This window comes from Amblyomma maculatum, chromosome 4 (genome assembly GCF_055883805.1).
Source record: "Amblyomma maculatum isolate TAMU_Amacu chromosome 4, ASM5588380v1, whole genome shotgun sequence".
NCBI lineage: Eukaryota > Metazoa > Arthropoda > Arachnida > Ixodida > Ixodidae > Amblyomma > Amblyomma maculatum.
In genome coordinates this window covers 79,228,551-79,256,539 of record NC_139347.1, presented here as the reverse complement: position 1 = coordinate 79,256,539, position 27,989 = coordinate 79,228,551, and the positions used below count along the sequence as shown (strand labels likewise).

The window sequence follows — 27,989 nt, the reverse complement described above, 5'->3', positions numbered from 1 at the left end:
AATTTTATTTATTTTCGAATAATGAAATACATAATTAAACTGTTTTTAGATACGACACTGACAAAGCGTATGATAAGAATACGGGGCCTAATGTCCGAGGCGACAACGGTGTTTTGAGCGGGACATTGAAGCGAGGCTAACGTTTTCAGAAATTCAAATTTTCGTCTCCTAATGCAAGCGATGAAGCCTTTTCTGCGGTAAAAGGCTGCGCTGAGGTAAGTTATCAGCTTCAGCTATTACCTTTACTCTTGCCAAGCTGTGTTAATTTGAGGCTGGTCGGTTATTACCTCGGAGAGAGACAGGTGCCCCGAGGCTATTATGTTCACCATGTGACAACGTGCTCCTTCCCGTACGTCACCTAGTTTTTGTCGTATTATGCTGTACAAACATGCTATTTGAAAACAAATTAGCACTAAAGTAAAGTAATGACTGACATTATAAAGTAAGCCTTTCGCTCTTGTATCTTCAGCTCATACTTACACTTTATTCTTTGCTTGGCTGCTCAACGAACATTCCACGTTCATAAATGTCAAGGTGTTGCCATTTATCACTGTATGGGGCCTTAGCTCAAAGCTCGACTTTGAGAATAATGACGTGCACTACGGCAGGAAGTATAAATGTTCTCTTGCATCCCTTTCTCTACTCGTATAAATGACACTACCTTGTATTCCCTTGCATTTATTCTGAGGCTTCAAACATCCTCAAGAAAAATATTCGACAGCTTCTAGCTTCATCCCTTTAATGAGAACGAATGAATAGAGAAAGTCCCTATTTCGAGTAAAGGGATCGCTCTCGGCAGCTGTGCAGAAATTAGGTGGCATGGAGGCGTAAGCGAATAAGCAACTTCTCGGTTCACGCCTCTCAGAGCTGCGTGTCGTAAGTAGTCGACCTTAGAGAATATTAGTGTAGCAGCCGCGGCTGTACATGTTTATGAACTGCAGTCGTTATTAAAAAAGCAAAGAAAAAATGCTTGTTTACATTCCTGTGCAAAACATTACACACTTATATTCACTTAATTGTGGCTTTCTGTTGGCCTTTTGTACCACTTCCAAGGCACAGAAATGGCTGCTTCGGCGGAAGGTACATCTGAAGGTTCAAGTCTACAGCCTAACGACATCCAAAGTGGCGTGACTGAGGACCAAGGAGCAGAAGGCCGGCCTGCAGTTGCATGCACGACGCAGGCCAGCGACGATAATGGTGGAACAAAGGAAGGTGATGGCTCTACGAGCACCAGAGAGCTTGACGAAGCACCATTGGATGCACCAGCAACAGAACACGTAATTAGCCAAGACACTTCATATGTTTTCATTTTCTGTAGCCCAGTAGTGCAGATATTTTATGGTTTAATGGATTGACAATGTGGGTATTATGGGGAGAAAGGCACTAGGGCTCTTCAATTTTGCTGCACCTAAAGTGCAGCATTTTTGTAGAATATTTTTCTTTAGCTGTTCACAACCCTGGCACTTTCTTATTACTAGAAAAGTGATGCCAGTATCACAATGTGAAAAAGCCAGTGCCTCTGGGAGAGAAGCCATCATCCTCCAAAAGTGCTTCCTACTAGGCACCTCTCTACTGCATCTTCCTAGCACGGGGGCTGCCCACCCTTACCTGTCATTACCCTCGATCCATCTTGCCAATCCACCACCACTGATGTCAAGACTGTTTAAATGCAGGTCTTGGAGGGTGGGCTAAACATCAGTTCACTTCCAGTGATCATGTAGTCCTTGTGAGTTTTGGCGCTGTATGTTTAAATCAAGTGGAATAATTGCCACTAGCTGTGATAATTCAATAGCATACATTGTAAGCTGCCTACCAAAAATACAGTGCATGACTCTACACAGATCTTAAATTAGTTTGTATCTTTCATCATCCTGTGGTAACCAGCTTCCGATCTCTCCCTCCTCTCCCCTAAAAGAAGAGAGGGGTATTTTCTCCTCACCACTTTGCTAACTGTAGCACATTGCAGCTGGCTGTTCAGTGTGCCAACCTTAAGCATCGACTTGCCACCAGCCATGTAACACCGCCGATGCTTACTTTTCGCTCCAATGGGTCCTCTATGACATAAAGTTAATTCTTAAGCCCAATTTTTCGCAGTCTGTATTGCACTTTTTGCTGTGAAAGAGGCCTCCACATAACCACAAAAAGCCAAGCATTCAAGTTTTTGTCATCGTCATCATCATCATCATCATCATTAGCTGAACTGTCCCCACTGCAGGGCAAAGTCCTCTCCCATTTTCCTTCAATTAATCCTGTCCTGTGCTAGCTGCATCCACATGACCCCTGTGAATTTCTTAACCTCATCCACCCACCTAATTTCCTGCTGCCCCTTGCTACGCTTACCTTCCCTTGGAATCCAGTTGGTTACTCTTGAAGACCATTGATTGTCCTCTCTACGTGCTACATGTCTTGCCCATGCCCATTTCTTATTAATTTCAACCGAAATGTCAGTAACGAGTCATTTCTCTGACCCACTCTGCATGCTTCCTATCTCTTAACGTTACACCTACCGTTTTTCATTCCATAGCCCTCTGTGTTGTCCTCAACTTAAGTAGAACCCTTTTCGTTAACCATCATGTTTCAGCACCAGTTCCAGCGCTTTGCTACCTATTTTAAACTGCTGTTCCTTTCCCAGGCTGTTCAACATTCTTAAGTCTTCTGCACATTAATTTTTAAGCCTACCTTTCTTCTTCTTCTGTCTAGATCATTAATCATTAGTTGTAGTTGGTCCCCTGAGTAACTTAACAAGGCAATGTCATCAGCGAGTCTCAGAATACTGAGATATTCTCTATCGACCCTGATGCCTATCCGCTCCCATTCCATGTCTTTGAATACACCTGTAAATACAGCTGTAAATAGCACTGGGGAGATCGTGTCTTCTTGCCTAACACCTTTCTTATTTCTGGAAGATATCTACAGAGTTACACAGTACCCATATTTCTGCATAAAAAAAGTCGTTTTACTACAGGCTAAAATTGGATAAAGTGTTCCCTGAGTCCCTTTTAGATGTCAAAGTGTATTTAGTGGGGAATGTCTCCACCTCAACAGTCATAGATTGTTTTATTCAATGCTTTCACAAGAATGACTTTCAGAGAGATTGCTTTGGGATAAAAATAAAACGATTTTGAAAGAGTCAATGACACGAGACCTTGTGCGTCTCCTCCTTTAGATTCCTGCTGATGAGGAGCCCAAAGATGATGAGCTGGAGGTGCTGCTTTGCTTACTTGAGCAGCGGCTATCTGTACCTGTGGGCCCTCCAAGTAATGAGCAAAACCAGCAACTGTGGGAGACACTGCGGTCTCTGGTACCCACTTACAGGGATCGTGTGAGACTACTCAAGCAACGGATCACCGAGGTGAGAGGCACTATGAAAGGATAAAATTGGATGTAGTAAGAGCACAAACATGCTCTGCTTTAGATACTGACGAAGAAAGCTCTCGGAAATAATGCAGATGTTAACCATACAAGTTCACATGGTTAGGGCACCCAGTTTCCTGTGATGCCACAAAAAATTGGGGTTTTGAACCCCTTTCACGAAATTGCGCTAGCAGCTAAATTTGTATTTTCTTTTTTTTTCTTCTTTTTTCTCCACGCATAAGTAGGAAGGACAGAATGTCAATGATGGGAATATGATCAGTTGTCATCTGAACTTTATCGAAAGTTAGATTCCGGTAACGAACAAAGTTCTGCTGATATTTTGACATGCTTGCACCCACATTTGCTTAAACAGTGTAGTGCATCTAGCGCGGCAGCTCTGGCAACAATACATTCATACTCTTATGTGGCAAATGTCACTCTATAGCCCTCTTTTAAAACGTATATAGTAACAGTAGTCATAAAATATATTTTTTTTTTTAGCTTTGAATAATGCTCAGCTTCCAGAAGAGGCACATCTCAAAATTAAAGCAGTGTCTGGCTTTTTTTCCTTGAAATACAGGCTCCTTATTACGAATGTGCGGAATTTTAAACTTTCAACCTTGCAAAATTAGAGGCCTCACTTGTGGTAATTCTGCAGGCATTTTGATGCTCTCATTAGAGGAAGTTTTAAGATGTATTGCATGCGAGAGAATTTCAGTAGACGGAAAAGGGTTGTTGTGCATAAAGTTTCACCTCATCCTGTACATTGAGAAAAACTTTTTTTTCACTATGACATCGCTCGTGATGTGCCAAGCAGTCAGAGACATTCTCGGTGTCACCAGTAGAGTGTTTCAGAAGCCAAGTAAGTGATGGCCTGGGCAGTTCACATTATCACTGTAAGTGACGTGACACTGTTCAGAAGGTCTTTTATAGGAGTGATACCAAATTTATTGTTATTTCAAATTGTTTCATGTGCTTGTCTTGTAGCTTGAGCTGCGACTCGAAAAAGGCCAACGGGAGTACCTTCAGTGGCGGGAGACCCTACTGGATGAACACAGGCAGAGGTGTGTAATATGTGTGAAACCACCATTCATATCAATATCAGTACTAGTGATGAATTCCAATCGCCGAACTGGAGCAATGCGCGTGCTATCCCGACAGAACGCCTGAATCCAGCAGAGAGCACGCTCCTCAGACTCTGCTTTTGGAATACCCATGCTTTAGCTGGAGCAAGTAGGTGGCATTCGCGAAGAGACTGAGGAAGTACCCATCATTCCTTGAGCTTGCTAGAGCTTTTCACATGCACGTCTGCTTTCCGCAAAAGTTGGAAGCACAATAGGTGAATCTACAAAAAACTAAAATACTGAGTTCTTATTTAAAAAAAAACTGTATGATTTAGGTTACCGGTAATATTCTATGTTCTGTAGTGTGAAACTGCTTGGAAAAGCAGCTGGAAGCCTATCAAAGTTTCGTCATATGGAAAAGATGCTTCCATTCGATCACGACGTCGTCCTCCTCCTTGCATGCGCTAGCAATAGGTCCGGAAGTTGACGAGCGTAGATTACTAGTATTTATTATACATTGTGCCTTCTCGTTTTCATTTAATTCAATGAGTCACTTTTAAAGTCTTCCACCAGAGCCACGATGATGTTGCAATAAAGCTGATACAGCATTCTACATGATAATTTCATCTAGCAAATAGGCTAAAAAAATGCAGAACTACTCTCCAGGCATAAACAGAAACATTTTTTAACACAAAAGACGCACACGCTTAGAAATATTCGCTCGCGCAAGTTGGTTTCGAAGGCTCTGCGCCGCTTGGTACAGTGTTCGCACGCAGCGCTTTTGCCTACACCCCCGTCGCTGCCGATCACTGCGCCACCTTTGTTTACAAACATGATGCTTGTTTATAGATGAATGCCCCTGTTGCTTTCATTTCTCTCATCATTGAATGTGCAATGGATGCACGCAAAAAATAGCAATATTGACAGAAGCACAATGGGAACAGCTTACCATATGAGGTACAAAATATGCACTTCACATGAGATCATTGGGACGCTGCCCTGAGTATTTGATGAGCAGTTGGTGCTAGCCGCAAAACCGTCAGTCAGCTACTAAACAAGAGCTCGCGGAAACAGTAATTGTATATAATAGTGTTACAGTTATGCATCCCTGTTTGCATAGAATCATTCTGCAGTATTTGGCTTACTTCTCTTTCTCGAGTAGTTGGAGACCACTCCTTAGGATGAATCTGGCAACTTTTGGCTCTCTTTCTGGCGTGTGAAACAAGTGCTGAAAGGCAAGCTTGCAGGTGACTGTGTCACAGTTGTTGTTTGAGCTGGATTCTTCAAAAGATGAGTCGGAACTGCTGCTGCTCTCCTACTCTGTTTTCGAAAAAGCGAGCACAAAAGGGTGCAACGCGAATCAGCATTCATACCGGCGGCAAGTACTACTGGTTATCTGCTATGGAGCGATGCTGGGACCGAAGCTGGCACGGCGAAGATGATCTACCGGAAGTGGAGGCAAAAAAGCACGTCACTCAAACTTTTGCTTGGTTCTGCCAATTTCAGCGAAGCAGTCTTGACTGCTGTTCGGTGTGACCTTGGCTAGGTGATCAATCCCTATCTGTGTTTGGATGACGCGATCCTCATTTGGGATCTGTGTTTGTAGTATAGTTGCTCTGAAAAGGGCAGAAAATGTTTCTCTCGAAGGGCTCCAACTCTGCGATTGGAATTCACCATAAATCGTTGACATGAAATGTTTAAGGTATCAGATTTTGTAGCTGAGCATCTATGGCATCCTGCTGCTCGGCCTAAAGTCACTAGGCTCAATGCCTGCCATGATATTTCCATTTTATTGAGGTTAAAATGCCGGTATGACTGCATACTAAGATCGTGGTGCGCAAGCACTTAAGGAGAAGGTTCTGAGGAGATACGTAGTCGTAATATAATGTGACAGTGTTAAAGACCCTGTTCTCCAGAAGATCCAGCGTTGTCACTTTCAGTATTGTGAGAGAAAAATAACGATCTCACCTCTGGCACGTGGCAGAGTTGACAGGAGCTGCCACCTCGGCTGGGTCTTTTGTGATGGGGATTGAATCCAGGACCTTTGGATCCCGATTCAGACGTTCTACCCATAGACCACGCAGGCACAGTTGTACGGTTTGGCTGAAGTGGGGCTTTGTATCGATATCGTGTAATCTTTCACATAATGTGGCAGCTTACTACTTTATCTAGTCAGTATATGTGTGAGATAATAGGGGCACAGATTAAGGGATTAGATAAATTATGAGTGCAGGAAATGTTGCCAGTTACTCAGAATGAATATGTTGCATTGTATATCTTGGCCAACTTGCCCAAGTAGCCATTCCATAGCAACGGAATATCGAAACGGCGAATTCGTGTATAAGTGGCAATGAGGAAAAGTAGGGCTGCAATTTCGGCTTATCCAGTTAGCCCTGTTGTCATAACTGTTTTAACTGCTTTATAGTTTATGGCTACACAGCATGAAGCAGAAGGCCGCTCGCACTGGGCATGATTAGTGCTTTGGTGTTTCTAGGTTACGGACTGTGGAGGAAGACTATGAGAGACAACACCGGCTGGACCTAGAACGGGCAAGCAACGCAAGGCAGCAAGCTGAGGGCCTGCTGCTGCAGCTCGCTGATGCACAGTTGAGTATGCATGCCATGTTTTTTGTTTTAGTGCAAGAATGTTTTGGTGCAGTTCAGTATGGTCTGTGCTGTCGCAATGTCTTCCATTTCAGTAACCTCAACCAGTCATATCCTAACTGAACCTGTTGTCTCTGACCGCTATTCAAATAACGCACTAATGCTATTAATGCAACAAGACGCTCTGACATGCTAGTTGGTACATTTGAAGCGAAAGAGTAAAACAGCGCTAAGAAGACGAAATGAAAGACACACACAAGCACTGACAAGGCCTTGTTTTTTGTCCTGTCTTCTTTGCGCAGTTTTACTTTTTTTTTGCTTTCAAAGAGTAAAAATGCTCTAATAAGACGAAATGAAAGACACACACAAGCACGGACAAGGCCTTGTCTTTCGTCCCGTCTTCTTTGCGCAGTTTTAATGTTTTTGCTTTCAATGCAGTCGAAGACGATAACTCCTAGCGTACATTGCTGTAAAGGTTATCGTTTAAATTTAAGGTTTGTATTCATTAATAAATACTCTTCTGAACAGTTCAACTTCAGAAATAATTTAAACAAAGAAAGAAAATTTCGTAAATGCCTAATACATGTCAATCGAAATCTTGCCTCCCCTTGCCTCCCCTTTTTCCTCAAAAAATAATTCAAGATTCCTTGGCTGAAAGCATTACAAAAGACAACTCTTTCTTAATCTGAATGAATGGTTGTTGTGCTTACTCTTACTTCTAGGTCGCCGGTGCTCTTAATCATTGCCTTGTTTTATATAACAAATTATTAATATATTGAACTATTTCACAACCTGTTTCAAGTTTGATGCATCCGGGATCAACCCTATCATTTAAGGGAACACGGACGACAAATAGAAAGCACTCTGTATCAATAGGTTAGTGAGTTCCACTCTCAGAGGAGCCTTTCACACTGAAAAGGCATTATGCAATTAAAGATCTAAAAAATACAGGTGTTGCACCACTCACCGATTTTGCAAGTAAACTGGGTGCAAAAACACAGGTTTTTGCGCTCGAATTCCAGAGAGTCTACTGCGCCGGCCCTCATTTCAAAACAGCAGCAACCAGCCCTTCTCATTGTGGATGCCACAAGCTGGAATGAAGAGGCAGGAAAATTTAAAAACTTTTCCCTGCTATAAATTCGTCTTTTGTTGCTGGGCAAACTTCAGCATGCCCACAAAGAGAGCCAGACAAAAGAAACTTTAATAAACAGAATGGCGTTGTCCTCATTTACCCTTTAACATTTTTTAACTGTCTATGTAGAAGCCTCTGGCACTACAGAACAGATCCTAGGTTGGTGAGAAATCGCTCAGCCGTTGTATCAGCCACAGCTGCTAACCCTTACAGAATTGTCTTTAGGGAAGTGTATGTTGGTTTCTCGGAAAAATACTACATTTAGATTTAAAGGATTTTGTGAAAGGTAGAACAAGTGAATGAAATACGAAAAGTGAATTGTGGGACATTTGTCAACTCTTAGCTGCCCTGTGCAAGGTTTGAGGGGATGAAGTGGGTTGCCATCTACTCTGCTACAGTAATACCCAGACAGTAGTTTGCACCTAGTGTAAGCTGCAAAGGCGAATTTTAGCTTAAAACAAAAAGTGTTTGCTGGGATGGTTCGTACTCAATGCATAGTTTGCAGGGACGGGTTTTGGGTGAAATATAGTTATTTAGATGTTTGTAAGCGTTATACAATAGTCAGCGCGTCAGGTTGGGTCAGTTGATTTTCTGTGACTAAGTGCAAGAGAACAGCTTGTGCAGAAAAGAAGAGGCAAGGCAGGCACTACTAAAATTGAAGCTTTTATCACAAATGGATTAATAAACCTGAAGCATTGCAAGCACAAAAATGCACTAGTGAAGATATCGGGCAGCGGCGGAGAAATGTAGTCCATTTCCTTTTCTTAACTAACCTGAAAGGAGTTGTGCAAACGTCATCTATGCCCCCTTTTTACTCTTTGGGAGGCTTCGTTATCGTCGCTTGTGCATTTTTGTGTCCTTGCAGTGCTTCCTATTTCTTGCTGCATTTGCAGTGGAAAACACTGAAAAGTAGCCATCATAAGTACCGTGAGCAGTATAGTTGCTTGTGCATCGTAGCTGATTTCACAATGTAATTTAGCATGGCAAAATATTGCAGCGCATACAGGCCACTTTTTTTTTCTTTTTTGCTTTTCTGTCATCAGCAAAAAGTCCTAAACAATTATCCGTACATGTAATGCATCACGCAAACTTTTAAACACGTATTCCCCTACTTCTTAAGCTTTCACTACATTGCACTGCACACTCTGCTTCCAGCCTTTCATCACTACCATTTTCATTAAACAATTATCCGTACATGTAATGCATCACGCAAACTTTTAAACATGTATTCTCCTACTTCTTAAGCTTTCACTACATTGCACTGCACACTCTGCTTCCAGCCTTTCATCACTACCATTTTCATTAGCTTAACCTTTATTGATCCAGAAATTTTACTCCACAGAGCTGAGATCAAGCATCTGGAGAGCAAGATGCAATCAAGAATACGGCAGCTGAAGAGTGAACACCTGAAGGATATGCAGACGTTGATTGAAGAAAAGGAGATGCAGGTATTGGGCCTTATATCTCATCTACGTGGTCATTTTGGGCGGCAGTTCAACAGAGGGTCAGTTAAGCTGGATGGTAGTTAGCAATGTTACAAAGCTGTACCAACTGCCATTGATGTCGACAGCAGTTGCCAATATTCGACTAGGGATCAGTGATCCAGCGATCTCGGTGGGGGGGTCAAGGTTGGCAGAGTCGGCGTCATTACCCGGTGCCACATCTCAAATCATGCAAAAGTTTGCCACCCTAGTTAGTGTAAACCTTTATCTTCAATTCTTACCAATCGAGCGAGATGCTGACGCACAAGCTAATTAAGCAGCATAAAAAGAAACGTGTCCAAGTTGTGAAGCCAAACACAGTATAAACTCTCATTAATTCAGCCTTCAAGAGACCGGAACAAATTTAAATGAATAGGAAGTTTGAATTATCGAATGAGCCTGAAGAAACTGCTGAAAAGCGTTTCCATTACCATAATTTTATCTGGTTGTAACACCTGCATGTTGGTCGCCTATATTTGAGATAAAACCCAGGGGAGAATGACCGTACTTTTTTTTAATCATTTTTGCCAAGTGCTTTGTTTTGCAAGCACTGTCGGGAACGTCTAATATATTATCCAAAATCTTGAAGGCCTCTGCTCTTGTCATAGTGCAACGCAGTGGCAGTCGTGCCTCGACCTCATCGCGTTGTGAGAATGCTTTCCTGCACAGTAAATGCCTCGCCGCATTTACTGTGCAGCGTATGAAACAGTCTGACTGGCCGATGTACGCGCTTGATCACAACCGCGGAAAGATAAGGAAAGCGAAACTGGAAATATGCAACTGAGCTTTATTTCGGAGATGGAGAACTTCTGATTTTCGATTAATTTGCTCCTTCAATTCACTGCTTCAAGTAATTCAGGTTTGGAAGGCTTATCTCAGTGATCGCTGGCTGCGTGAGTCGCGCCTCGATGCAATTACCCGGAATTAAGCTGCACGATAACACTATATACGAATTAACAAGCTTCCAATTCCACACACTTACATGAGCATTGGCCATTACCGTGCTGCTAGTTTGAATTGACCAAATTTGTAACGGGGCTCGAATTAGCCAGATTTTACTATATTCCCCCTACCGGATTGTCAGGACTGTGCAATTTTAAGCTGCAGGGTATGCAACACGCAAAACGTAAGTGGAAATTGCAGTTCAGTGGAATAAAGCGTGGAATCTGTATTTAAGTTTGAGATTACTTAAGTGAGGGTGTCTTTAATTTGCAAATTGCCTGCACATTTCAACAAGAGGTCAAATTGAGTGGGCGTTAGTTTAGTGCCGTCTGGCTAAACACAAAAAACGCGTTGCTGCTGACAGTAATTCACTGGGTCCTGTACTGAAGCTCTGAGCAATTACTGCTGCAACTGCCAACACGTAGGCAAAGGGTTCTAACACGAGCATTCTGCTCTGCATTGTACATGATGCATGGCGTCTATGGTGTCTTGAAACTGTTGCACTTCTCTTTACAGTTGAACACTAAGAAATCACTTTTTGAGGAAGCCACAACTCTGAGCAAGAATTTGCAGCAGCAGTATCAAGCAGAACAAGCAAAACATGATGCAGAGCGGTCTTGTCTTCAGCAAGAAAAAGTGAGTTTTTTATTTTACACTGATGCTTATTTAATTGTTCATGCATGTGAATGCTTGGGTGCGGGTTGCCTTAAAATTCACAGATGCTTCTCAATTTTCGTTGTGCAATAAGAGAAGCACACTGAATTATGATACCCTCGGCTGTTATTTTCAATCTTTTTCTTGGAATTTCATGTGTTTCATTGAAACCAAGAAGGTTCCGGATATGGTAGGAGTTTCGGAATAGCCATGTGTATTTGCCCAGGCTGTTGACGTGCCTGGCTTTCAAAATGCATCATGAAGCAGAAGGGATGCTACAGAAAATTAAAGGGGCAGTCTACTGACCTTTCCAACAATTTTTTTGTTTTGCTTCATTCGAAAGCTTATTCTTATATTAATGAATACCCGGCTGTGGAGCCGAGAAACACAGCAGAACAATTTAAAACTTAATTTTTTTCTATGGTAGTCTGATTTTATTAATGGTAGGTGGTGTCTGCAAGCGCTGACGTGGACACGGCATGCAGCTAGTGTAGTAACTCTATGAAGCTTTAATAACACAATGACTGCAGCGCCTCCTATGCTATGGGCAAAACATGTCATGAACTAAGATGCACAGATTTTGTTAAAATTGTAATTGAACGTACTAAGATGACATAGTGGGTGGAACAGCGCGAAGACACGAAGCACACAAGAAGAGAAGCACAACAGGCGTTCTATTCCACCCACTATGCAATTGTACCAACTCGCCCAACTTCAGACACACCAAGCAGACATCATATAGACCGTTTTATCATGGGTGCTGCCATTTTGTGTAGCTGGCGCCATCTAGCGGCTAAGTTGAGAACAACTGTCATGAAGGTATGTGCGGTCGCATCCGCAGAACAGAAGACGAGTAGCGCACATCGGTATTTTGGAGCTTTCGCATGCAAATTTTTGCTTTCTGAAAGTACCTGGCTGAAAGACAAAAGCTTTTCAGCAGCAGTCAAGTCATTCGGTTAGAAATTACTGAAATTTATGTTCCTGATCAGATCTCTCGAGGACTACAAGCCTGATTACAATTCGTGTCAAACTTTCATGCGGCACAGACAGAGAGGCTATGGTGCAAGCAAGACAGGGCAGCTTTCGATCTACTTTTTATCCTTGAATGATTTCTATAGAGATGGGCTACCCTAACACTTTGAGCAATGAAAGCGAATGCAGTCAATTCAGGTCATTTTTAGGAGTAATGCTAATCGTGCTACATTTGTTGGGTCAGTCGATCATTCATATACTGTTTATTTCTTGAGCAGCTACTGCGTGGAGTTCTCATGCCTCCACTAGGGTTCTATTCATTCGATCCATATCCACTGCGGATCCATTCACTCTGCCCTAAGTTACTTTTGTTGGATGACAAAGCCGGGGCATTCAAGCATCCACTACCTAGCGATCGGATTTCAGCATGGCCTGAATGACTCAGCCACCAGTTTGGCGATGCGTGCGAGGAGTGGCGATGAATGTCTTCAACAGCGGGAGCTGTTATCCTGGAATTTTTGTGACTGGCTGCTAGCTGCGTTCGTCTAATGCTGCAGTCATGCTGAGGTGCGGTCAGATGAAACAGAAAAGAGACAATTAATACTCATGGAATAGTGCCCTTATGTATAATGTCCTATATAATGTCCTAAGCAAAAGTTGCTTTTATGGACAATTATTATAGATCTCATTTGCTATAGGTATTATTTGTTATACATATATCAGCAGCGAAAGCTTACGAGATGCAGGTTTATAAAAGGTGTATTGTAGCGCTTTTTCTCTAAATGGTAAGTCAACAACCAATTTATTGGGCATCATCTTCAATTGGGACATGTTCTTTGATACTTTCGTAAATCTGAAAAGTTTGCGCCAAAGAGACAATTAATACTCATGGAATAGTGCCCTTATGTATAATGTCCTATATAATGTCCTAAGCAAAAGTAGCTTTTATGGACAATTATTATAGATCTCATTTGCTATAGGTATTATTTGTTATACATATATTATCAGCAGCGAAAGCTTACGAGATGCAGGTTTAAAAAAGGTGTATTGTAGCGCTTTTTCTCTAAATGGTAAGTCAACAACCAATTTATTGGGCATCGTCTTCAATTGGGACATGTTCTTTGATACTTTCATAAATCTGAAAAGTTTGCGCCAAAGTGGTTTTTCTTCGCCAGACAGCATCTCGGTAAAGTTTTTCCGCAAAGATCCTTTGCTTGTTGCCCAGCGGCTACCGTTGTTGCATGGGTATTCAGTTTTACGGTTCCTTCTCTACAAACAGTGCTCGGAACTCGCAAGAAAGGGTGACAAAGCGAAACATTTTCTGTTGATGCCTGATATTCAAGGGCCGCTCATCTTCGCCTCATTACAAGAGTTGCGACTGTAACAGTGCACAGTGATATGCGCACATACCACCGCTGTTAATCTGTTTATCTCTGTTAATCATCTGTTTCCGGTTATTATTTTTCTTGCTAATTCGTACAACAGAGTAAGGAAAAAGATTTCGCTAACCGCCGTACTTGTTAGCAGCTAAGCTGCGGCCGGCAGAAATGAAGCGATCAGGGAGGGGAAGGAAAGAAATGGGTGAAAAGAAGAAAGGAAAGGGGTCGGGTAGCGTTGAAAATATAAAACGACAGCGCATCTCTCGCATCATTTGAGCAGCTTACACACTTTTAGGCTATTCAAGACTCTTTGTGTGCAAAAGACTGCGTAGCGCGTTTGGTTTCTTCGTAGACTGCCCTACTGCGCATGCTGCTATCGCCGTGTCCCCACATACCAGAGAAGAGAAGTGGCGCTGCACGCTTCGGTTCTAAACTATTTTTCTCCTCGCCGCGAAAACAGTCTATTAGTAGCAACGAAATGACGCTGTGTGACGCCACCATCCACTAAAACCTGACTTTCCTGATCAATTTAAAATATACATTGTTGGGTAAACCGCAAATTCTTCCCTCGATACTGCCACCAAGTAGTGAGATCGACTAGAATGTGCCAACATTTTGTTCTCATCTCCGGCTGTAGACTGCCCTTTCAAGCTGGGCATATTATTTCAAAGTTAGCTTCTGGGCTCCTGATACCCACAGTTCATATGCCACAAATAACAAAACCATGAAAAGACATACCTTGTGGTAAAAGTTTTCACCTTTTCCAGTCAGTTCACAGTGAGGACGTAAGTGCAGGTATATAAATCTCATCGAGACATGCAAGATTTTCAGTGCGGAATGCATACTTTTTGCATGGGTATCGCGACAGTGCCTCCGCCACAGTTTTTTCCCGTTAGCGTATGGGTTTTAAGACATTTCAGTCTAGATTTTTAAAACTCCAGGAGGACTGCTACGTATATTGTCTTTGTTCTTAATTACAGCTATATCTCCTGAATTTCAGTGGCAGACTAGCTTCACCTAGTTTGCTGGAAGGTTTTGTTATAGCTACTATCTCAAGACTTGACTTTCTCTTTGCATGTTGCAAGCCCCTTCATGGCCCTTTTCATCATGCTGGGTGCTTTTCTGTCGCTGCATGCACAAAGTAGCGAGTGCAACTGTAGTCAGGATGGACGTAAACTTCTCCCGTTGTCATTTTTTGACGCAAAATAATTTTGAAGTTTCTCGAACCTTTTGGTTTGTGCAAATTGTTGAACGCCTTACTCCAGTTCGAAGAATGTGATGCTGGGGCAGTTTTGCTTATTTGCAATGTCTCTAATAGTGAAAAGGAAAATCTTGCGCTAGTGCTTAGCTTCTCCTTGACACATGTGTTGTGCTGTGTATTCAGGTCAATCCCTATTTAAAAAAGCTAGCCCTTTTTTAAATATTGCTATGGTGGGGATACCTCTGATAAACAAAGCCAAATATATGCCTCAGCTTTACTTGAAGGAAAGCATCTGTATAAAATATCCCCTTCAGACACCAAAATATGTTTTGCAATAAAAAAAATATATGAGCACCATTTTGTGTTCTCCACGCTTCAAATCACGAGTCTTGAAGAAACTGAAGCAAAACATTTATTCCTTCAATGTATTTTGTGCTGTCCCCATGCGGGGACAGAGCGCCTCAATACAGAAAAAATAATGCACACTACTAACAGAGCCTGCGATAGTGTTCTTGTGACAGCTGGCACAAAATATGATTAATTATTTGCTGCTTTATTTATAAGCAACTCTTTAGTGTCTACTTGGTGTGAAAAAGATAAAAGCAATTGTTCTGAGCCGACGCACAAAAAAATTTGGCATTTTTGACAGTGAATCCAGCACTTTGCTGTGCATCCCTCTCGGCGGCAGCGCTGAGAGTTCGGTGTGCTGACATACTCCGGCCTGTGATTGTAGCCATCATACCTAATGGTTGCAGTCGGTAGCAAATGCGGGCTAGCCTTCTTTGCAACAGGCTCAGAGTACTCGCTGCTCGGCCGACCGCGCTTTTTTGGAGGTGCTCTGTTGAACGCGATCCTGGCGATGCTCCTGCACTCAGCGCAGTGCTATTTGTGGCAGAAATCTGAAACAAAACACCACATTATTTCCAAACCTCAAAAACAGAAAACTGGCATCATTACCGTATTTTGCGTATCTTCCTCGGTGTGTTCGTCATCGGAGAGATCTGCGTCTGAAATGTTGCCGTTTTGAATTCTTCGAAATATATTTTACGCAGTGTCGTCATCCAACCTCCTTCTTTCTACGCCGTGCTTGGAAATGCCTGAAAAGATGAGATATTCTTCATGTTAGTGTGAGAGCGAGGCCGCACACTCCGTAAAGGAGCATTTGGGAACGACGGACTTGAGGCGCCGTGTCCTCGAACGGGGACGCAAATATTCGGAAGTACATGCAAGGCTTGATACGTTTCTAACAAGGATAACAGCGTTTGTTTCACATTCACGCGACCTTATTTTGATAAAAAAAATGCTAATGTTTTGGTCAGCCTAAATTCGCAACAGTGAAAAATGAATGAAAACGAGGAGCACTTACTCTTAGCTCCGTAGAAGGTAGTGGCATCCATGTTTTCCGCGCATTTCCGGCAGCTTTTTGCTGATTTCGCCTAAGATGGCGCCACTTGTCCGTTAAGGCGGCTCAGGGGGCGTGTTCTGGCCGATTCAAAACGATGTTCTTCCTTCGACTTTTACACAGCAGGGCGCGCGAAGTTCACGTCCCCGGACGGGGAAACGGTGTCCGAAGGGGATATAAAGGGCTGCAGACTTGCAAAAACGTGGACTGTAAACTTTAGGATAGTGACTAACCTAGAGCTCTAAACTGTCTAGAAACTAGTCCTTACAAGTCAGCAGCATCTTGCTTTCAAGCTCAACATAATTATATGCGCACTGTAATCGGGCATTGAAGTTGTCCTTCTTTATAGTCAGCATATTTAGTACTGTTATGCCTTGCTGCAAGCACAAATCACTATGGTAAAATTTTCCCTCAGTTTCAGTTCTTGTAAATCTTGCTTGTCCTGAATGGACAGAGGAAATTCTGAACGTTGTTTCTTTTGCTTGAGTTTTGCTACTCTCAGATGTTGAAATGAAGCAGACTAAAGCCATTTTTGAAGCCTTGTTGGCCTCTGGCAAGAAAAGTTAGTGAATGTTGGCTTCAAAAAAAGTCAAGCTTGCTTCTAGCGCCTTTGACACAAGCATAGCATAGTGCAGCATAGGTTAGAAGGTGGAATCCAACCCCAGGATGGGATAACAGCTACAGTACTAGTCTTTTCTGAATAGCACTCTGTAAAGTGCCTGCTATAACTGCTTCTCTGTACTGTCAAACAACACCATGATTCCCTATTTTCACTAGTGTTGTTTGGTAAGCATTGTTATGTTCAGGTGTTGAAAGTAACCATTTAATGTAAATTTTTTGAAGTTATGTCTCGGGATGGGAACAAGTTATAAAAATTATTGCTTCTGCCAACATACTAGTTGAGAGAACCTTTCAAGTTGTTCATAATACAGTGATGATCGATAAGGGTGGAGGTGAGGTTTGTTTGTGGTAATGCCATCAGAGATGGAATGCATTTTATCCGGAAACCACCACTCGAATGCATTTTATCCGGAAACCACCACTCTAGTAGGCTGTTGCAGAGTGTTCTTGCACAATTGAGACACTCGAGGGACCCGAAAAAGATGTCTTTTGTAAGCAAGGTCTCTTGTAACCAAAAATTCTAGAAGTACTGTGTTGATCAGTTTACTGCACATCAGCACATAAATGCATTTACACGCATTAACAGGAAATTGTTCAGGAAAGCTTAAAGAAGTTATTCATACTAGTGTGTATTTTTGTGAGTGCAGAGTGTATTCCTTCCCAAATTCTGGAGGTAAAGCACATCACCTTGCAAGCCTTCCTGTTACTTTGAAGCACTCTTACATGCTCGTCACCCTCAGATGCTGACACTTTTCTTCTGAAATGACCTCATAGTCATCCTCTATGGCACATGTGCCATTTACTTGCACGACAATTGTACAGTCTGTAAGCTCTCCGGGAGCGCACAAGGTCCACATCTGCAGATACGAATTCCTCGAACAATTCTGGCACCTCAGCAGTCTCTTAGATGCTCACCCAAGCTTAATCTTCAACGAAGCTCTCCACAGTATCCATTATGGGCCCTCTTACATCATGTCACCACATTTAAAGCCTGCTTGTCTGAAACGGTTTTCACAGCTTCATTTCTCAGGCCATTCCAGACACCTGAAATCACCTGAACAGCAAACTTTGCATCAATTACTATTGTGCAGTCTTACTGCCTGTCGAGCAACAGACATTCTATGTACTAACCTTGTTTTGTACAGCAACTTGACTGAGTGTGTAATGCCTTTCTCTATTAGTTGAAGGTAGGGTGTGGAGTTTGGAGGGAAAAAATAACTTTGGTGGCTTTGAGCATGAGAACTTTGGTGCTGCAAGAAGCATTGTCCGCAAAGAGAAAGACATTAGATATCTGAGCTTTCATCTTGTAATCAAATTTTAACAGTGAAGAGTTAAAACTGCTGGATGTCACTAATGCATTTTGATTTGCTTCGTAGATGACTAGTATTGCGATACCAGTGGCTGAAACAACGGGGGTCATCTTGACTTTCTAATCATGGGGAAGCACTGCTTCCAGTTTCTGACATATACAACAAAAAGGATGCTGATATGGAACAGAATTTAGCTAAGGGAATCTGAAGTGCATCATGTACGAGTTAGCACCCTTCAGCTGCATTGCATGAGCACACCTGGGTTTTGTTGCTTCTAAATAGTGAAGAATTTACTCCAGGGACCTGCAAAAGTTGTCCTTAGTAACCGAGTGTCTCTTGTATGCAATGTTGCTAACATGGCAGACATAGGAAAGCCAACTAAACCATTTTCAAATGTCTCTTATAACCGAGTGTCTCTTGTAATGAGATTTAACTGAATAGAATCAGAGCTGAGTATTATTTTCAAATTAGTGTTGCAAGTTTTATTAATTTATTGACTGGTTCAAAAAGATGTCAAAGGGTGCTGCATATTGAAGACAGGGCTGTGCTCATAGTGCAAGAAAGAGCTGAAGACCAACTTGCCAAAGCCCAACTCACAGCCCAAAAGAAAAAACCAATTTCTCTGAGGCTTGTGAAAAGGTCTATAAGTAAATATAAGAGAAGGGGCAGTGGGAAGTTTTGTAGCTTGAATATACATGGCTGTACCTTCTATATGCTTGCGATGCAAACATAAGTGTTCTAGGAGCTGTTTAGAATTTTTTTTTTTTTTAAACTTGCTTGGTTAAACATGCGGCTCCTCTGAGATTGTTGCATGATGTTTCTTTGGATGCTACAACGTTGTTGAGGGGGAATTGAGATCATTGCATAGATTCCTTTAGGCAATGCCACAGGCAATGATGTTATGATGGCTACAGCTAGGCTCCGGCTGAGCTGCCACCAGCTTTCCACAGTTTTAGTGCATGGCACAGGAAACAGTTGCGATTTAAGGAGTCTCATGGTGATGGCAATGTCGGATCGTTAATGGCACAAGGGAAGCTATTGGCAATGAAGCACTGTGGCATGACGTGCTTCTTTCCTCAAGGTGGATTCACAGACCTATTTTCTAGGTATTTTACCCCAGAGAAGCCAAGAACTATGCCAGGGGAAGCTTGTACCGCTGTATAATTGGTGAGCACCCAGTAGAGGTGCGCACAGACTCGGACTGAGCTCAGGACAGGGTATATTTTTCTCAGGCGGACTGGGCTGGACACACAGATTCCAAGTACACTCAACTTTCGTTTCCGATGCGCAGAATTAAGCATTTTCCTGCGTGCTCGCAGCGCAAAAGCATCCAGGTTCTTTCCCGACGTCAATCCGCCTGTCAGTCACTGCCCTTGCCAGGAACAGAGACATTTTGTTATCTTTTTTGAAATCCTGGCCATGCTGTCGCCTCTACGCGTTTAAAATATAGTTTGCTGTTGGCCTTGACATAGCCTTGTTGGAAGAGGGGCGCCGTGGGTGCCAGTGAACAGCGCCCTTTCTGGGCAACGCCGCATATTTGGCTGGGAAAATCGAATAGCTCGCCTTTAGGCTTTTTTGTCTGCTCTGTCTTCACGCGGAGCCAGCTCGCATTGCGCACGCTTGTTCTTTCACGCGGAAGTTTGTTGAAAGCTGATCACGCCCGCGCGCGCCCTGCCCGCAGAGCCTACTCGCTTCGCGCGCTTTTGGTGCTGGCGCTTGGATTTTCGTCGTGAAAGAAAGCTGTCTCGCGCGCACGCTCGCTTGAGCGTCACCGGTTGTAGGTGACAAAGTTGTGCTTGAAGTGAATGTGCAGCGATGTACACACTTCGATCTAGTGTGAAGAAAATAGCCGACAGCTGTGGCTATTTTCGCAGCACAAATGTAAAAAAAGGCAAGTATTTCACCCATTGCATAGGGGGATTTTTTCCCGTGTGTTGTGAGGCTGCTGTGAAAGATTTAGTTTAGAGAATTGGTATTTTGTGCTCATCTCGTAAGCCATTTTTTTCTTTTGCGAGGGAATAACCGCGTATAGAAGTGAAAAATTAAAAGGCTACGCTAAACGAATCTGTGGCACGAATGCGTTTTGCCTTTTCGTGCCTTCATACTGTACCTGCTCAGCTTCCCGCGGTTGCTTCCATGCAGTTCTTGTCCTGGTTGCATTTGTCTGTTGCTTCCCCCCCCCCCCCCCCCCCCCCCCCCCCCCCCCAAGGTGCTTTATTCACTTGGGCTCCATGCTGCTGATCCGAACATCCCTGATTGACACTTAGCGCATTTTGACGTGGACGAAATACGAAAACGCGTTTTGTGATGTCGCTGCGCGTGACTGAACACAGGTGGCTGAAATTTCAGAGTGACGTACGTTTCTACCATTTGTCCACATCGAGATAGTGTTGCTGAGTTGAACGTGTCCGCTATCCTGACAAAATTCAACCCGATGAGTTCACTCCATAGGAACAACTCAGGGCGTGGCATCACATCTCGATGGCGTCAGCAAAAATAAACCTTTCATTTGTTCACAAGGAAAGGATTTGGCTACATTGACTGAAGACTTCGACCGCTTGTGAGTTAGCACCGCATGAACCATCCAGGACTCAGCGGCATGGTGCTGCATGTTCTCGTTCAAGTCGATGAGCGTCAGTAACAGTCACGCCTTTAAGAGTGCACCTCGTGTCCACCTCGGCATCCTTGCACAACTTTTAGTTTGCATGGGTGATGCGATATTTGACCGATATTGAACAATAACCACACTCATTTATGAGGAAAGAATGTGCCATTTTGTTAAGGCCACGCCATGTGATGAAACCGAAGTGATTACTGATTAAGCGTAATGCAGTAAAAGCTCATTAATTTGGCACTTACGGGGACCGCGAAAAATTGTCAAATTACCCGAATGTCGAAATATCGAATGAACAACAAAAAAGGTTTGTCGCAACAGGACGTACCTTTATTTGGCAGAGAAATCTTTTATCGTCGTCTGATTTTCCGGCGAATTTGAGCGACTACGATAGCTCTAACAGCTGCCAGCTGCTCCGTGGTACACGCACTGTTAGGGATTTGTTCACAGATGTCCTCCAGCACGGATAAGGCTTCTTCGGCTTCTTTCACCATGCGCTTCTGCATTTGGGGCAACTGCTCACAATCGTCACTTCTTCAATTATTTTATCCTTGGTCAGCTGACTGGCAACGATGACACCATCATTGATCGACACGTAATCAGCAAGCCGCACTGCAGAGGGCAAGGTACTCTCGAAACAGCCGTCATCTGTAGTTGCGACTTAGTCAGCTGCTTCGGTCGGCAGTTCCTCTGCACAGCAGTTCGGTTGCACAAAACCGCTGTGCCGGAAGCAGTTAGCAACGACTTCTGCAGGAGTGTGGGCCCATTCATGAGCAAGAATGCTCAAAGCGCTAAGGATCGTAATAGTATCATATTTTTTCCTAGATTTCATACACAGAAGCATGCGTTGCGAGATGTGTGTCCTGTACTTGCATGTTAAATGTTGAATTATGCCCTGGTCCATGGGCTGAAGCATTCCGCAGGAAGAACACAAGCTTTATCCATTCCAGGCCTGAAACCTTGCAGTGAGCACTGCAATTGTCCACAGCCATGAGAACCTTCCAATTTTCAGCTCCAAAGCTCCGGTCCAGCCGATGAAGCTAAGATTGGAATATGCTAGACGTCATCCAAGCCTTCCTATTGGCTTGATGACGGTCCGAAACCTTGCAGTGAGCACTGCAATTGTCCACAGCCATGAGAACCTTCCAATTTTCAGCTCCAAAACTTCGGTCCAGCCGATGAAGCTAAGATTGGAATATGCTAGACGTCATCCAAGCCTTCCTATTGGCTTGATATTCAACTGGAAGGCACCTCGAATTCTTGAAGCATCTTGGCTTTTGTGTCTTTTCGACGACTAGGAGCGGCAGACGATCTGTTCCCTTCATGTTGGTGGCAATAAGCACAGTAACCCTTTCTTTACTTCTTTTACCTGCTGTGCAGGGGTCACCTTTGAAGGTGGTAGTTTTTTCCGGGAGTGCCTTAAAAAACAATGCTGTCTCGTCGGCGTTGAATACATTCAGAGCGTCGAAATGCAGCCAGGTGTTCACGAAGCCCGATGGTACGCCACTTCTTAATCACGTCTTCGTCCACGGAACCTCTTAGAAGTCGGATTGTGACGGCTTCTAAAACAAGTAAGACGACCTTCAGAAGCTTTGAACTCTTCGACGTTCATTTTCACGGCGAACCTTTCGGCCTTCGCACATGAGTGGCCCATTCACAGGGAGGTAGTCCTCACGTGTGTTTCTGATCCATCGCAGTACGGTTTCTTCTAGTTTCGGGTGAGCCGCCGTCTGCAGTAGTTTTCTTTTGGCATTGTAGGCTTAACTGTCAAACGCCTCCATAATGCTGCTTTCATTCTTTACATAGATGGCCTAGGTGGTCCTTTTCACATTATACTTGTCCATCACATCACGGTGTGAAACACCATCCTTGAGAGCCTTCAGTGTTTCTACTTTTGTCTCTAAGCCCTTTTCCTGGTACTTTGGCCGCTTTGCTGGTGTCGCCATTGCAAGAGGACACAAAGATGAGGCGCACAGGCACTGTGCGCTACCCACTCAAAAGCAGCAGGTTAAACACGGTGGCAAAGCGCGGAATTACCAAAAAAGGGTGTTGCCTTACTGTTAAATAACCGTGATCGTAGCAGCAACATGCGGAAACAACTACACATGCCAAAACGAGACTTGTCAATAGAGTTAAGCGAACAACACCAACACGACTTCCGCAATACAACAACGCGAAGTGGCGTCCGTGCGCTGTGCGATGTCAGCGCACGTTAAAGATCCCCAGGTGGTCGAAATTACTCCGTTGCCCTCCACTACGGCTTCCTTTCTCTATCCACTTTCACTCCCACCTTCATCCCTTCCCTTACGGCGCGGCTCAGGTGTCCACAGAGCAAGTGTGACAGATACTGCGCCTTTCCCTTCCTATGAACCAACCAACCAACCGCTAACCTCGCTTTCCTTGCCCTCTCTCGCGCTGCTGATGACGATGACCATACGATGGCCTATCAGCCGTACAGTAGCACCGATTTTTTTTTTCTTTCTTTTTTCTTTTTGCTCTCGGTGCACCGACTTGGTGGGCTGCAGAGTGAAGTCAAATTAACCGACGCACTGCAAAATTTGTTCGAATTAATGAGAATTTCATCCCATGACTCCTATTTATAATTGTAGGGACCTCACGTGTGCGTTGAATTATCCGATTTTCCAAATTAATGGGGGTCGAATTAACGAGCTTTCACTGTATAGAAAGTATATTCTCCACCCAGGAACAGGTGAACAAAAAAGCAAAAAAAAAAAGCTGGAAGTTCTTCACTTAAGTGCTAAAATTCGGTTCATCTATGCTTTGACGGCCACCACCCATCTATGACAGAGTGCCTGAAGGCAGCACTTACTCAGCATCTAGTAGCATTGTAATCTTATCCGGTGCTGCCTTAATTCATGTTCATGGTTAGCATGTTTAATAAACGGGCTGCTCTATCAAATGCCTACTGTTCCAGAACCCTCCAAAGCGGCTTTGACCGCCGCTGCACTCCTTCTTGGGTCGTTAACCTCAAAAACTACTACCATGACATCGTTTATGTATACGCTTAATGCAGCACCGCATTTGCGCAGTCACGCAGAAGTCTATAAATTACAAGGGTTATAGACTGCAGAGCTGCGCTGGTTGCTACCCCAAGTGTATGACAGAAATTTGCATTTGAGATAACGTCTGCCATTTTCGTCTTTGATATTGTATGCATTGCCGGTTTGCAGGGACCAAATAAGTGAAAACTGTATAGTGAAGGGCCGCCGGTGCGCTAGTTGTCGCAGGTGATGTATCATTCCAATTACTTCCCAGTTATAACCGTAGAGTCGTGGCCACTTGTTTTGATATTTCACTTATATGCAATTCGTGCCACCTGCCTAGAGTTTCAGTGCATAACACGCAAGACAGTAGACGAATGCATCATCTGAGGAAAGCGCCGCTTTTAGGCAGCTGTGACGCCGCTTCAAGTACAAAAATAAAAACTGCCCACTGACCAATGTGACCGACGCCAGGCATCTGCTTGGACCCGTCGTGGTCGAGAAGAGACCAGCGCAACGGGTAGCGAGCAGCATGTGGAGAGAGAAAGCGCGTAAAGCCTCGGTTGCGCGGTGAGTCAAGGTGCCGCGGCATTGTTGCACCCGGGCAGCGCTACTGATTTTCGCCGCTTGGGGAGGAGTGTGCACTGCAGTCGCGCAGGCAAACTTGAGGTTGTGCTCACTATAGTCAGAGCATCTGCGGTGCTAGCATTGCCTCGTCATTACTCTGCGCAGAAGATGCAATGGCGGCGTGCCTTGACGGCATTCTAAAAGGCACACGGTGAGACGAGCTCACAGAGCACTTAGCCATATAATCAACCTCTTGCTCAGAGTTCGAGCCAGCACGCTTTTGGAGAAGCAAGGAAATTATGTATACAAATCTTGCTCTTTTTGCTAAGAATGTATTAATCATTCAAATCACAAGTTAGAATGACAAAAGGAACTTCAGCACTGCTGAATTCATGATCCGGGAGCACCCCTAAGCCTTCATCAATGCATAGCTTGTTTTTGCATATATATGCTTAGAGTGATAATTTATGTATGTGCTGTGCCTCTATACATTCTACAAATTTGTCCTCTTAAACATGAGAACTCAGCATTTCAAGACCTTAAATATAAACTTGTCATCCTGAAATTATTTCTTCCTGTATTGTGCCTTTAGCTGCAATTATAGCAGGTCGGTCTGGGCCAGACCTGGGCCTTAAGTCTGAATTTAGGCTCGGACTGGACTGGTTTCGGTTCTGTAGCACAGGGCCAGGCCAGGCTGGACTCAGAATTTGTCCCGTGTACATCTCCAGTACCCAGAGACACTTCGGTCGGATCCTGCACCTCCCTTATGTGAGGTGGAGGCAGTTATTGTGTCAAGTGATGATGTACTGCATTGCAGGGAAAAGTTCATAAATATGGTCATATAGCTTTCTAATATTGCTTGCAGGCTGAACTCGAAAGCCGGCTCAAGGGTCTGGAGGCTTTGAACGAAGACCTCATGTCCGTGCTCGAGAAGGAGCGAGGTCTGAACCAGGAGCTTACCTCCAGCATGGGCCAGCAAGAGAAGCAGATTGCTTTCTTGGAGCACGAGGTCTACAAGTTGCGGTCAGAAGAACAGCACAGGAACGCACTGCTTGAGGTGCTAAGTAGCAAAGTTTCCCGGGATATTGCAATGGAAGCAGAAGCTGCTGATAAGCACGCAACTTTGCCACAGCTTGTCTCCCAGGGAACTTCGCCCGCTGCTAGCAGCAGCCACAAAACCGACAGTGGTGTGCACGGCATGTCATCCAGTGGCAGAAGCCATGAGGAGGTTTCTGTGTGCAGTGTTGCCTCTCAGGTGTCGCCGCAGGAGCTGCCAGATTTAGACCAGGTGCTGAAGAACGTCACAGCAAAGGTTGACGAAAAGAAGGCTGCTGTGATTCAGGCAAAACAGCTGCTTCGGAGCACAACCAACGAGCTTTACAAGCTGACCAAACTGGCAGAAGAGCGAGCTGAGCAACTGAGGCGGTTGCAACATCGAATGCAGAGCTCCTCGACGAGAGCGTCTACTCCCATTGGCTACGAACACAAGGCTGGCGAAGACATACATGACATTCGGACTTCCAGCTATGGGTTTGTGCCATTGCCAAGTGCTCCTTCTGCCAAAGCTGTTAGGAAAGTGTGTTACAAGAAACCGACTCCAACTTCAAAAGAATCTTTGAGCACACTAGCTAACATGTCTAGCATACAAAACAACTGTGAGAATTCCGGGGGCCTGCCTCATTTTGATTTTCATTCAGAAGATATGTCCTATGTGTCTGATAATGTGTTTGAGTCCTCTCGGCTTCGTGAAAAGCACTCAACAGTGAAATATGCTTCTAGCAAGGCAGCACATTCTGAATCACAGCATTTAGCTAATATACCTATGGCGGGAGGCACTGAATATTCGCAATATCCTGTGAAGGACTGCTTTGAATGCGAGAGGGAGTTGAAGGAGAAGTCCCACCTGCCTCAAACAGTGTTGAAGCCAAGCTTCGATCACCACGATCGAAGGTCAGATCGCACTTTCACTTTTGGCTACGAGCAGCCAGTATCATTATTGGATGGACCCATCAAGGACACTACTCCTGCTAGGAACTCATCAGAAATGAATGGCTCGAGAAAACAAGTCAGGCTTGGCAATGGGGCCACTGAAGAAAGGACTCCAGTCCAGAAAACAATATCTCGCAGCCCTTGGGAACGTAACCAGTGCTGTGGAAAGCATGGCAGGAGCCATAACGTTCACTCCACACCCTCGTATGATTTCCCATTGCTGGGTAAAAATAAGATTTGGAGCTATGCCCCTTGCGACTGTGGCAATCCACCTACGAGGCCTGAGAGTGACAGCCCATGGCCAAATGCTGTGCGAGAAGAGAAGAAAGGGGCACGGAGGTCTCTCACATTTCCTGATGAAGCAACATTACCTGCTGCGCCGTTTGTGTGTTGTACTGGAACAAATTCTGAAACCTCCCTTGGTGCACCACGGGAGCATTCTTTCCGCACTGCACCCTTCTCCACGCCAGTGAACGTCACAGTTCACGTGCAGGCTTACCCAGAACCAAAGGATCTTCGCAGGTAGTGGTTTTCTGGTTTGCTTTTTTCCTCTTTTCCTTTCTTTCTCTTTTCAGGTAGTGCTTATCATTTTATATGCTTCCAGTTTAATTGCTGGGAAGGCAGATGTACATAAAGGTGTATAACGTGTCTAAAAATATTTTTTTTGTAAATAAAGTTTTCAGTCCTGCTTTTAGAACCTTGGTAATCAATTTTTAAGGGGAGTTCGGCAAATTTTAATGCCCACAATACTCGTTGAGCGACGGATGCAAGTGGGAGGGTGTGATCAATGATTTCTGGGCTATGTAATGTGCTTTTGTGAGCATTTTATATTCAGGATGAGAGAACTGTGTTAGCAGCAACACTTTGTACTGCGGTAAAATATTGGGAATAAACTGAATGATGAAGTTTTAGTGATTCTTTTCATCAGTTCCTGGAGCAGTCTCCACCCAAACATTTATGTGGCACATATGTTGACTGTGTAATCAGTTCCTGGAGCAGTCTCCACCCATACATTTATGTGGCACATATGTTGCCTGTGTAAGGAGGACGGCCATGTTTGCATACAAACATTGCATTATGTGGTTGGCAAAAAAGAGCTTATAAAGGAGTGAATTGAGGTGGGGTTGTCAGAGCATCATACATGTCTTATAAGAAGCACTAAGCAGTGGAGCCTGGGTGTAATGAACTTGGATGTCTCGAATTATTGGCTATATCAAACATACAGATTATATACCGAAAACTTCAGCGCAAAGTGTAGCAAAGTAGCACAGTTCTTTGAACTGTATATACGAAACAGCATGATATGCCCCCTGTCAGTGGGGCTTCTCCTTACAGCGCTCTTGATATCTTCTGTGTATTTGTGATGTATAAATATGTTTATTGCAATTCTCTGTCTTGCATTGAAATTCTGGCCTATTCACATAGCTCACTATCCAGTTGCGCTTCCTGCATTCAGTTACATTTGAAGTGCTAAACCACAGAACAATGTTCCCTTGGTGGCAGATGAGTATTCCAAGAAAAACTTGTTTATGGTCAGCCTGACCTGCTGAATTACTGCTCTTGCAGATCAAGCAAATTGAAAATGAAAGCTTGCCATGAAACAAAGCAAATCATTGTTATTGAGTTAACAGGAACTTGACTGGACTGGTACAAATTTTTCTGCTTGAATTAAGCCAGAAGAGGAAAAGCAAAGATAACTGGT

The 27,989-nt window shown here is 43.8% G+C and overlaps 1 protein-coding gene across 1 annotated transcript; it reads left to right on the top strand.

The window, feature by feature from the left end:
- Positions 1–63: 63 nt before the first annotated feature.
- Positions 64–27,198, top strand: LOC146191508 (uncharacterized). Its single transcript, XM_084602017.1, has 8 exons — positions 64–215; positions 1,054–1,277; positions 3,167–3,352; positions 4,342–4,418; positions 6,913–7,023; positions 9,496–9,601; positions 11,093–11,212; positions 25,164–27,198. Exons 2-8 carry the CDS (start codon positions 1,062–1,064, stop codon positions 26,811–26,813), a joined length of 2,466 nt encoding a protein of 821 aa, XP_084458143.1. The 5' UTR covers positions 64–215; positions 1,054–1,061; the 3' UTR covers positions 26,814–27,198.
- The last annotated feature ends 791 nt before the right edge of the window (positions 27,199–27,989 follow it).